We start from the raw sequence: 12,607 nt of genomic DNA on the forward strand, positions 1-12,607 counted from the left end.
CATGAAGGATCCGGGAAGTTCCTCAGTCAGTGTAGAACTTAGCCTTACGGCTTTGAGAATAACATTTTAAAAGGCATTACATAAAGAAAGAATGGATCCCAGCCTGAGGAACAAAATTGTATGCTTTGTTTCCTTAAAAACATCCAAAACAGCCGGGCGAGGTGGCTCACGCCTGTAATACCAGCACTTTGGGAGGCCTAGGCGGCCGATCACTTGAGGTCAGGAGTTTGAAACCAGCCCGGCCAACACGGCAAAGCCCCATCTCTACTAAAAATACAAAAAATTAGCTGGGCGTGGTGGCCCATGCCTGTAATCCCAGCTACTTGGGAGGCTGAGGCAGGAGAATCGCTTGAACCCGGATGGAGGTTGCAGTAAGCTGAGATCGCACCACTGCACTCCATCCTGGGCAACAGAATGAGACTCTGTCTCAAAAAAAAAAAAAAAATCCAAAACATCTTCAGGTTTTTATGCCTGATTTTAAAGAAAGGGGTGGCAGGGAAGGAAGAAACCAAAATAGGGTATTGCTTTAATCACTGTTACCACTAATTTTCTGAGAGCAGCAAGGCGCATCTAAGAACTCCAATAAATGTATACTAAATTTTACGTGTCCCATACATGTTTTCTAGGAAAAAGGGCCCTTGAGCTTTGAACATAATCTCAAAGGAAACAGTGACCAAAAAGGTTAACAACCTCTTGTTGAAGGTTTGCTTTATTGAACGGAAGAAACAGTTCTCCCTCTCCCCTCCACGCCAGGAATAACCAGTCTTCCAGGTGTGCCGCCTTTGGTACCATCCAAGACCTTTGGATGGGTAACCATCCCTGCCTCCACTGCCTGGTTTGCTGGTTACCCTGCTCTTTGGTTCTGTTTCTCCATGCGTGCTTCTGCAAGCTGCCTCAACGTCCCCCTTCCAAGGCAGTTGTCCTACTCTGTGTCCCTGAAGAGCGGTTCCTCAGCGGCTGCCTCATTTGGGTGGGACCCACGTGACACTCATCACATTTGTCAACCTCCCCATTTTCCTCTCTCTTTTGGGGCCACTGGCTTTTGCCCCGTGCTGGAGAGGTAGACTCCCGCCCCTCCGACTCTTTTACCCTCTTCCTGGTTGGGTTTGGCGGATACTTTCACACATGTCCCCCATCACGTTCCTGTCCTACCATTCCCAGATGGTGTGAATTCTTTTCCTGGCCCACTCGAAAGATGTGAGAAAGAAATGGTGCCTAGAGTATTCTCTCTGCTTCCCCGAAAAGAATATTACACAAAACAAGTAAGCGCTTTGTGTTTGGGTCCATGATTCCGACATATGACCTGGAGAAGTAGAGTCCCCTGCACCTGCCTTGACCATGGCTTCCTGAGAGTCCCCAGGGCCACCAAGCCCCCCATTCCAAGTGCTCTCCTTGAATGTGACTCGGCTCTTCCCACAGTCCGCCCAGCCTGGGTTAGGGAATGGGAGCTCTCTCTACTCTACTCTTTTCCACAATATTCTAAAACCTCCTCTCTGTGCTTGTGTAGAGAGAGCGCAGATGGGTAAGTTTTTTCTCCCCTAAAACTTGCCTACAATCACCGCATCGGGCCCCGGGGCGCCCGGGATGTGACGGCGGGGAGGTGGCTGCCGGGGCGGTCCGCGCCCCCACGGCGAGGTGCACAGAGGAGCTCGGCTCAGCAAGCGGCGGAGGGAGGCCGGCCGGCGGGGTCTGCGAGCGAAGGCCCGGGTGGCGACGTCCCCGGGGGCAGGCAGGCCGGCCGGGCCCGGGCCAGGGCGCTGCGCCGCGGCCTCCGCGCCTCCTCGGGGCGCCGCGCGGCCAGGCCGGCGGCGGCGGCGGCGGCCCCCGGGGATGGCGGCGGCCGGGCTCCGCCAGCAGGTGGCCCCGGGGTCCCGGCGGCGCCGCCCCCTCCGCCGGCGCCCCTCCTCCCGCGGGGGCGGTCAGCGCCCCGGCCGGCTCTGCACCCGCCGCCGCCCTCCCCGCAGCCCGCCCGCCCGCCAGCCGCGTCTCCGGGGCCGTCGCCGCCGCCGCGTCCGCAGCTGAGCCCAGGCGGGCCGGCCGCCCGAGCCGCCCCCCGCCGCCGCCGCCGCGTCCCCGCCCGGCCCGCTCCCAAAGGAAAGTTGGGCTGCGGCGGGCGGCGTCTGGAACCCGCGGGCCGGCATGAGCGGGGGCCGCGGGGGCGCCTAGGGCACCGGGAGGCGGCGCCGCGCGGGGGCAACTTCGCCCGGGAGCCCGCGCCGCCGGGCCCCGCGCCTGCAGCCCCGAGCGGGCTCGCGGTGGTTCCTCCCGTCCCGCGGCCTCCCCCCGCCGATTCCAGGCGCGGACCTTGGTCCCGGCGGCTCCGCGGTGGTGACACGAGCCCGCGCCGCCGCTGCCGCCGCCGCCGCCTCCTCAGCCCCCGCCGCCGCCTTCCCCGCACCATGGAGTTCTCCGAGAGGAAAAGAAGCAGGAAATCCCAGAGCTTCAAACTGGTGAGCCGAGGTAAGCGGCCGCCAGGGCGGCGGGGGCAGGCAGCGGGCGCCGCGCCCTCGGCCGCCCGCTGGGGTCCACGCTGGGGGGCGCGCCCTCCCGGAGCCCCCGGTCCTTCCCGGTCCCCCGGTGCCTCCGCGGGGCTGGCAGGCAGGGCCGCAGCCGCACACGCCGGGCGGCGGGGAAAGTTGTGCGGGGGGAGCCGGGGTGTTATTTAACGTAAACAAGTCGGAGGGCAGCTCAGGAAATTAGCAAACAATGACACCGGGGGGCCCGAGCCCTCCTCGGGGCGCCTCCGGGGCTGGGCTGGGGCGGCCGCGGACCTGCCTGGCCATCAGGCCGAGCGTGGACCATCGGACCTGAGATTTGCTGTTTTTGTTTTCTGGGGTCTTCCCCCTTCCCCCCGCCAAGAGAAGGAGGAAAAAGGATGACCGTTGTTGTTCTTTTTAAGAAGGAGAAAGAAGCTCACGCCGTGTCCAAGCCCAAGGCGGAATTGTTGACATTCAACATCTCTAGCTAGCTGATTTGGGTTGGAAAGGTGTTTTAGACTAGACCACGTAGCAGTCAGATAAGTATCCTTTAAAACAAAAAAAGGAAGAAAAGAAAATCCAGATAGTTCCTGACGAATTAACAGGTGTACACCACACTCTCGGGGTTTGTATTTGGTCAGGGAGGGGAAAGTGGAATACAGTCTTGTCTGTGTTCAGTTACTTGTTAAGAGTCTTTATCTTCCTGATTTGACTTTTTTTTTTTTTTAATGATAACTCAAGGTAAGAGCCATCGTGAAAATATATCTCAAAATGCATTGTCATCTTTAATTAGGGGCAGGTGACTTTGTTCATTGTAATGTCACAAGTCCTCATATTGAGTTTAGACCCGCTCTGTTTAAATGTCGTCTTTTAATCAAGTTGAGGTCAAAGCCACACCACAGAACCTGTCAGGGTAGAAACTCTTCAACAACCTGCAGAAGTCACGTGTAAACTGATGAAAATTAGTGAAAAATCGTGGGCAATTACAAGTAATCGAATTTTTCAAACTGAGCTAAGCTAGCTAAGGTATGGATTTGGTTCATCTGAAAATAGTTTGATTATAGGCATTTTGAAGATCCATTCTTATCTGCCTCCCCTAATTTAGTCTGGACACTGTTTAATGAAAGAGGCCTGAAATAGTTTCACGCATTCAAAATACTTGGCTCTTCCCACTTTCTGAGTAAATTTTTTTTTCCACATCCTTGTTGATTACTCAGTTACTTGGACTTTTAAAAGTCTCTGTCTGGGTGACTGCCCTAATGGTGCTATCTGATTCATTCAGGAATGTAGGCTGCTTTCTTATTGATGACCTCAGAGAACTTAACTGCTTTATCTTAAAAGTGAGAGTAGTGTTGTTGACTTGGTCCTGGGAGATCTAAGGCCAGAGGAAGGGGAGTAGGTGTTAAGGAGGAACCTCTGTCTTCATGCCTAAGTGACCCTGCTTTTCAAAAATAGAAGCCAAAGTGCAGTAGCCTCCATAGAGAAGCTTGTGAAATATTGTATTTTAAACTTTGACTGACATAGCAAGATTTTCCTTTTTTCTTTTCCTTTTTTTTTTTTTTTTTTTTAAATTATAGGTCTGATTCTTCTCTCTCTCTGCAGGTGCAGTTTTAGAAAATAAACTGTTGCATATTAAATAAAGTGCAGTCGCTGAAAGTGAAAGAGTCACTTGTGTGAAAGATGAAAATCTTGCTTTCTTATCCAAATCATACTACATTTGAAATAACAAATCAGTATTTTTTTTTTTTTTTTTTTTTTTGTTGAGACGGAGTCTCGCTCTGTCGCCCAGGCTGGAGTGCAGTGGCCGGATCTCAGCTCACTGCAAGCTCCGCCTCCCGGGTTTACGCCATTCTCCTGCCTCAGCCTCCCGAGTAGCTGGGACTACAGGCGCCCCCCACCTCGCCCGGCTAGTTTTTTGTATTTTTAGTAGAGACGGGGTTTCACCGTGTTAGCCAGGATGGTCTCGATCTCCTGACCTCGTGATCCGCCCGTCTCGGCCTCCCAAAGTGCTGGGATTACAGGCTTGAGCCACCGCGCCCGGCCACAAATCAGTATTTTTCATGTGTGCTTGCCTTTAAGCTGCTTAAAGGCTGAGATTTTCTGGGTAAACTGAGAAAACTAGAGTGCTGGTTAACTTTAAAGCATACTGTTGATACGCTGGTGAAAATGGGTTGTGAAGAGAAATTTGGAAACCTCTCCTGCTCTGTGATTGGGCAAACATTACTTGCCACCTCAAATAAAAAAAAAAAACCTAAAAATTGGCATCTGTGGGCATAATTTACCGTGAAAATGGTGTGATCAAGCAAAGCTGTCTTCTGAAGCCAAAGTAATCTTTCAAGTTTGCATACTCCAGAATAAGCAAAGTTTTAGGAATTATTATCGACTACAAATTCTGTGATTAATTCAGTTCTCAAAAAGTTTATTTATAAATTATGGATTATACATAATAAATAGAATGAGATTCTAGACTTGACTGCTTATTCCTATCTTGAGGTCATTAGGATTCTAATTTTTGGTTGTTTTCTCATGCCAGATTATCACCATGAGGTGTATAAGATCCCAGAATTCAGCAACGATGTTAATGGGGAGGCCAAAGAGACACAACCCATTTTTTTAGGTAGGTTCCTATGTCAGTTAATTTCTTAGCAAAACATCGTGGCCATTTGCAATTAGGGGGAAAAAGGAAATTGTTCAGGAACGGGAAATGTCTGCCATTGCTTAATGTATGACATTCTTTTCAAGACCTTTTATTTTACAGATTGCCAATATATCCCTTATTAACATTGCTAAAAGTTGTAATTTCAGACATAAATGTTTATTAGTGTCTACACACAGTGCTAATTATCACTCACTCACAGAGCCAGATGCTGACTGTGCAGTTTTGTGGCTCTGCGCTCACCCCATTTACATTGCATATTCGCTGGCATGCTTCACTGGCAATAGTTTGTGTAATTGGGGTATTACATCTTTGACATCTGGATAACAGAAATTCAATTTCCAGGAAGCTGCTATTTGTTTGGTTTTGCTTCTGCCTTGGGTGGGATAGAGGATTAATGTGCTGTCTTATTATAATGTCCCTTCACCTCTGTGGCCCAGTTGCTAATCCTGCCATGACAAAATTAAATTAAATCTACAGTCAAAAAGCATAAGGAAAATAAAAGTGTGATTGTCTGCCTAACCAGCTCTTGATAGTGCTAGTTATCATCAAAGAGCTCCTCATTTTCCTGGCTTTGTGCCCCTTTCACACCAGCATTTTGGGGCAGGGGGAACAGCATGCTTTCCTCTTACCATCCTTGTTCCCAGCTCACGTCAGGGACGAGCAGAGCTAAAGCAGCATCTCCGAGACTTTCCAGCAAATGTAGCTGCATGATGGGTAGGTAGGTAGCCACAAACATGGCCACTTTTCCCATGTGCAGTGTTGGCGCACACGCTGTACAGGAAAGGCTTTGGATGTGCAGTTTTTTATTTGCACACCATCAGCCAAAAATGCAACCATGTAGGATTTTGCCTCTAAGAGTGAAGTACCCATAAGATCAGAGTGGAGAGTAGGTGGTGTGGCCTTTGGCTTCAACCTTGCCCATCTTGGACCTCTGCAATCCCAGGTAGCAGGGTGAGGGCCCAGCACTGCATAGCAAGGAAGCAGAACATGAGAGGGGTCAGAGCAAGAGCGATTACAATCAAAGCCACAATTACCCCATCAAAGGGGACTTCAGGTAGCAGGACTGCCGCCCAGACCCAGTGTGGGTCAGCCTTCAAACGAAGCTCTCACCAGGATCTCCCTGGTTTTGCTTTGAGGGATAAAAAGGGTAGGTCGGGATGCATTGGGTAGAAGTCAAATATTAATATATACTTTAAGAGGAAAAATAGGAGGGAAGTGTCAGCATTTCTTACATGAGCGTTCATTAATGGCACATGGATCTTTTTGCTGAGGGAAAGAATATCACTGGTGCCAGCACTGCTCCCAGTACCTGTTTACTGTTAAAGAGAGCTAGGAGCCAAAAGGTTAATAATCAAGTGAAATGCTGTGGCCCAGAAAGAGAATATTCTTGGATTTTAGTCTTTCCAGTCCCCTAAACTTGGTCAGTTGGAATTCTGGTTTTTTTTTTTTAGACAGAGTTTCGCTCTTGTTATCCAGGCTGGAGTGCAATGGCATGATCTCGGCTCACTGCAGCCCCTGTCTTCTGGGTTCAAGCGATTCTCCTGCCTCAGCCTCCCGAGTAGCTGGGATGACAGGTTCCCGCCACCACACCTGGCTAATTTTTTGTATTTTTAGTAGAGACAGAGGTTCACCATGTTGGCCAGGCTGGTCTCGAACTCCTGACCTCAGGTGATCCACCCACCTCGGCCTCCCAAAGTGCTGGGATTACAGGCGTGAGCCACCGCGCCTGGCTGGTCAGTTGGAATTCTGTATTATCAAAGTACACTCTATAAGCCATTTGAAATAACGAATTTGCCCTTTAGTAGAACATTTACGTTCACCATACAAATGGAACATCATGTTCTTGATTTAGTTCTTCTCCAGCAAGGCAGGCTTTCCCGCGCTTTCTGCTGTGTACTAGAAAAGCGGTAAGGTCACTATGAGGGAAGTGAATTGTAAGGATAAGAGAGGGGAAGCTGAAGAGCAACAGGATGCTAGTGCCCAGGATTCAGTAAGCTGGAAACTCCCAAAGATGAGAGATGTTGTTGATTTTCTTCTTCCTGGTCCGAGTTGAGGAAGATACAAGAATTCCAATGAAAGACCAGGCTTGAAATAGATACATTTTCAAAGTGGTTGCTCAAGAAGGCCTTCAATATCAAGAGACAAAAGATTGAACAGCCTGGGAGTGTGCTGTGGGTTATTCTCAATCTTTTGTTCATTCTGAGGTCACGATGTAGTTGGTTCCCGAATAACATTTTTATTTTGTGATCTCTAGGTCAGTTAGGAAAAAAATAACAGAAATTGTCACAGAAACATGATTTCTGGAACAATTGAGAATAGTTACTGATGGCATCCGGAAGTAGGAATTTTTTGTTGACAGTGTTATAGTTTATAGTTTTACAGTTACACTTTTCAAAACATAGATTTAAATATTTCAATTATGTTTACTTTATAAATTGCTAAAGCCTGTCCATAAAGATGTAGAATTCTATAGGAAGCCTGTGACAGCCAAGGGGGGTTGGTACCAAAATACTAGAACTCTTTCCTCTATAACAAAGTACTGACACACTGTCCCAGGGATAGTCTATAGGGTTTTCTACATTCAAACATATGTGTTCCCTTTAGTACTATCTGCCTCTATAAGATCAAAGTTTATGTCCTAGGTGAAAGAGTCTTCCAGAATGTGGCAGAGGTTCCCACATCAGGTCTCCTTCTGTGGAACATTTTCAGGCTGTTAATGAACATAGTGCATCTCACATGGTCGGGTAGCTCAGTAGTGTAAATGGCTTGGCCGAGTGCTTTAGGAATTACATATTTTTAACTGGATAATAGGGTCAGAAGACATTACTTTACCCTGTGGACATTGACTTTCTCAAGCTGGCAGTGATGGGACTACAATGAAGATTTAAGCCCTGTTTGAAGGAAAACGGTTCCGTTAAGTCAATTCACCCAGTGTCTTTATGAGAAAATACTCCGAACTCAGCACTTTTCTGGCATGGGAGTGGCAGGGACCTTGTTCTCGGAGATTGAGATCCAGTTGGAGAGGAGACAGGACAAATTCAGGAAAGAGGGCGCAGTATTCAGCAATCGTAAGAGCTACAGTTGTTTAAGCACTTACTGTGTGCAAGGCAGCACATTGAGCACTTTACATGAAAGACCTGAGTGGCTCTTCACAGAATGTCTGTACGAGTTATCGTCATCCCCATTTTGTAGATGAGCCTAGAGGTGTCGAGGTGACCTGCCCAAGGTCTCTCAAGTAGGAAGTACCACAGGTCAGGTGAGGTTCCAGTGCAGGTCTGCCTGAGCTTTGAACACTGCACTTAACTGCCCCCCTGCGAACAGTAATTAAATGACAAATGTGAATGGTCAGGGCAACAGCAAATGCAGAGTTGGAAGGGGCAGAGGGGAGGGCTCTGCGAAGCAGAGATGTTGAACTACAGGAAAGACTCGCTCCTGTATTTCTCCTACCTGGAGAAGATTCCAGGTGGGAAGGGTGAGGGAGCCGGCAGTAAGCATCATTATAGCTTGACCATGAGTGTTGCACCTTATGGCTTAGAAAGTACTTTCACATCTGTTTTCTCGGGATTTTCACCATATACCTGTGGGGTACTTAGGGTAGATATAATGATTCCTATAATGATGGGAACCAAAGCTCAGTGACCTGACCTGCTCATTAATAGCAGAGACCAGAGTAAACCCAGGCCTCCTCTCAAAGATCTTTCCCCTCTGCCCTGTGGAGCCAGGCAAAGCCAAGGCTCATGGAGGAGGCCTTAGCTGCTAGCAGGGCACTTATAGAAGGATTTTAATGAGACAATTAATTTATTATTCATAGCACTAATACAAATATAAAATGAAGTCTCTTTTCACACATTGGATTTTGGGTTACATTTATCATAGTATGTACATCTGAAACATATTTGTCAGGTGTTCAGTCTCACTCATTTATTCATTCAACAGAAATTCACTGTGCTCCGTTTTCATCCATGCCAAGCCCTGTTCTAGTTACTCTTTTTAGTAGTCAGTTCAGTTATTCAGCTTTCCATAGAGGAAGCACACAATGTGGCCACCATGCCAGGTGAGCAGGATCGACATCTCTGAAACTCCGAAATCTCTTTTCAGTGGCTTTCTTGATGACAGCTGCCCCCACTAGAGTCCCCAGAATCTCCCCAAAGAGGACACACTCGAAAACTTCCTGTGCACTTTTACAAGTTAGAGAGTTATCTCCCAGCCACGACATCGTTCTCCTCCCTGGAGGACTGGGCAGGTCTGTTTGTAAGACGAAGGAGGTCTTCACCTGGAGTCAGGTGGCCTGGGTCCCACCCTGGTTCTTGGTTGGTTTCAAAAGGCTTAGGAGCTGAGTCCCTGCTCCCCAGAGGAGGAACGGTCTAGTGTGTCACCATATCTGAGGCAGGAGTTGCAACCTGAGGGAAATGAGGGGCCAAGGGGGAAAAGTAGAACCCCGAGATCCCAGTATTGGGAAGCAAGTGCTTCCCCACTCTGTTCCTCCCCGTAAAAGCTCCACCTTCAGCACCCTGGCCCCACTGTGTCCTTGTGTGCCTGTGCTCTTTCATGTCCGTCCTCTCCTTTTTTGGTGGTGGAATGAACAGAACAGACAACCTGGAGTGTCTCTTGGGGTTAAGTATGTGGCCAGTAATCGTGTCATTTACCCAGAGCTTGCTGTGTGCCAGGCACTATGTAAAGGACTTTGTAAATGTTATCCCATTAATTGTCCCAAGAAACGTGTTGTTTTTCCCTCTTGACGGATGAAGAATTTGAGGAGTTCACAGAGTTACTCAGTGCCAGAGCCAGGATGCAAGCCAGGGTCTGCCTATCTCCAAAGCAAGCCCTTAACGGCATGGCAGGCTTTGTTCAAACGCGCTCCCAAGCGGAACCCCCAGCGTGTCCAGCAGATCAAAGGGGAGCAGAGCTGCTTGAAGTAAGGTCGAGGAGACCCAGAGTGCCTTATGTGCGTTCCACATTCCTCTGTGGGCCTCTGCAGAATGTTAGGGCACCCCCAGTCACTATTTTAAAACCCCTGGTCTAGACTGTTCCCAAGGCTTCATACAGCACCTGAGATGTCTGATTATACTCTAGGACCGAAAAATGGCTTCAAAAACAGTTGCAAGCAAAGTCAAAGTTTGGAGAGCCTGTTGAGGAGACTTCAATACCGATAGCTTCTTTCAATGTATGTGCACATATACATGTTTCAGTAGCTATGGATGCAGAACTTTGTCGTTCTCACGTATGACTTGTTGCCTGAAGCCTGGGAGGCATTTGTTTTTAGGCCATACGGGCACTCCTTTTCTCATTTAGTTTCTATTGCAGCTACACTGTGAGGTTGGTGTTGGGTTGGCCTCATGTTTTACAAATGGGAACCTCAACTCAGGGGTGAAAGTGATTTGCCCAAGGCTACATGGTCATTAGTAGCTGACCACACTTTCCAGTCGGGTCTCCTGACATCCACTTCTGAGCTCTTCACCTTGTCAGAGCTGCCACAACTCCTTGCTCCAATCTGCTCACATGGGCTGATCTCAGTACGTAACTTCTCACCCTCTCTCCTGCTTAGAGACTTCAGCTGCCTTGTCGTGGGTTCTAGAATGAAGGCAAAGCCCTTCACTGAGTGTTTCGTATGCGTAGTGTGAGCCGACCGCATCTACATCTGCCTGTCTCCAGCTTTCATGCAACCACCTTCCGTTGAGCCAGCCAGCTTCCTAAAGCAGGACTTCCAGGTGCAGAGGGGGCTCCCCAGAGAGAAGGAATGGGGTGGCCAGGAGCTGCGGCCTGGGAAAGCCCCTCCTGCCGGGAAGAAAGGAGCTAGGGCTTGTTTACTATCTCCCGTGTATGCTGGGCGCTTCCGAACTTTATCTCATTTAACACTGAGACCAGCTCTGAGAAGGTATTGTCATTTCTACTTTTATATGAGAAAAATGGGCCTTTAGCATTGTTCATGTATGTAAGGTCATAGAGCTAGGAGACAAGAGCCTGGATCTGGAATTTGGACATGGCCTGTCCGCAGTCTTCCCACTGTAACACGCTGCCGTGGAGGAGTGAGGCCCTGCTCTCCCCCTCGTTCAGTTCGCTGTCTGTTCCTAAACCACCTTTCCAGCCTTCTCTTGCTCTTCACCCTCACTGAAAACATGTGCTGTTGTCAAACTGGCCACATCATTCCCTCCTTAAAGCACCTTCCCGTTCTCATCTCCGCCGTTTCACGGTGGCTCCTTCTCCATCCTAGCCTCCTACCATGCCTTACCCCATTTCCAAACTCCTTCCCCTAAAATCCTGTCTCTCCCATCGGTTTTTAAAGCCCAGTTCAAATATTACCTTGGCCTGTAAGCCTTCTCAGTTTACATAGCATAGTAGAGAGAAGTCAGATTTAGAGTCAGAAAACCTTGCTTCGAATCTCAGGCTGCAGCTGTGACACCTTGGATAACACTCTTGAGGGCTTTCCTCATCTTCTATAATAGAAGAATAATGTTGGCCCTCCTGACGCACATGGGAAATCCTGTATGGTAAAATGCTTTTTCAAACTGAAAAACACTGTTTGTGTTTTTATTACCCCATTCTTCCTCCTTCTCCCAGATTTAAGAATTACCTTTTATTTTATTTTATTTTTTTGAGACGGAGTCTCGCTGTGTCGCCCAGGCTGGAGTGCAGTGGCGCCATCTCGGCTCACTGCAAGCCCCATCCCCCGGGTTCACGCCATTCTCCTGCCTCAGCCTCCCGAATATCTGGGACTACAGGTGCCCGCCACCACCCCCGGCTAATGTGTTTGTATTTTTAGTAGAGACGGGTTTCACCGTGTTAGCCAGGATGGTCTCGATCTCCTGACCTCATGATCCGCCCGCCTCGGCCTCCCAAAGTGCTGGGATGACAGGCGTGAGCCACCGCGCCCGGCCTAGGAGTTATCTTTTCTTCCTATACTTGGGCACTAAGTAGTAACAGTACTCTTCTCTGGCACTCACCATGGGATGCCTAATATTTACTTATTTTTGTGTGTGGCTTTATTGTGCTCAAGTCACCCAGCAGATCCTCCCCCGAACCTTAACAGCTGCCACATTGAAATGGAGTTGTTTATTTGCAGGACTCTTCTAATCGCTCCTAATGTAAATTGTCAGATCCTAGAGGGCAAGTGTGACCTGAATTCATTTTGGATCCTTTGAGAACCTAGCACAATGCTGTATCCGTCATAGGTACTCTGCTGATAGGTCTTCAGATATGTGATTTAAATGCATGAATATATTGGACACTGTCGTTAGGACTCTGAAGATTTATTGTAAAGTATACTGCTATATTGAGATTTTAGAGACATTTAGTGAGCCAAACTAAAAGATGCCTCATTTAACTTCAAGCTTCTATAACATACTAGAGTAGAAATTTGGGATTTCTGATGTTGATTTGTGAGATACAACTTCTTTTTTCAAATCTAGAAGAGACCGAAAAGGAGAACTCACATATGAAAGCCAGTGACATGTTGGAAACCAAAATTGGAAAA

At 48.4% G+C, this 12,607-nt stretch overlaps 1 protein-coding gene across 1 annotated transcript in view; it reads left to right on the forward strand.

Annotated features, from left to right (window-relative positions):
- Window positions 1-2,160: 2,160 nt before the first annotated feature.
- BEND7 (BEN domain containing 7) overlaps window positions 2,161-12,607 on the forward strand; it is an 85,661-nt gene continuing 75,214 nt past the window's right edge. Inside the window, 2 exon segments of the mRNA XM_033208593.1 lie at window positions 2,161-2,460; window positions 5,011-5,094. Of these exon segments, the coding sequence (XP_033064484.1) occupies window positions 2,400-2,460; window positions 5,011-5,094 (145 nt within the window). The 5' untranslated portion in view covers window positions 2,161-2,399.

Source organism: Trachypithecus francoisi, unplaced genomic scaffold, assembly GCF_009764315.1.
Source record: "Trachypithecus francoisi isolate TF-2019V2 unplaced genomic scaffold, Tfra_2.0 Lachesis_group9, whole genome shotgun sequence".
Lineage (NCBI taxonomy): Eukaryota > Metazoa > Chordata > Mammalia > Primates > Cercopithecidae > Trachypithecus > Trachypithecus francoisi.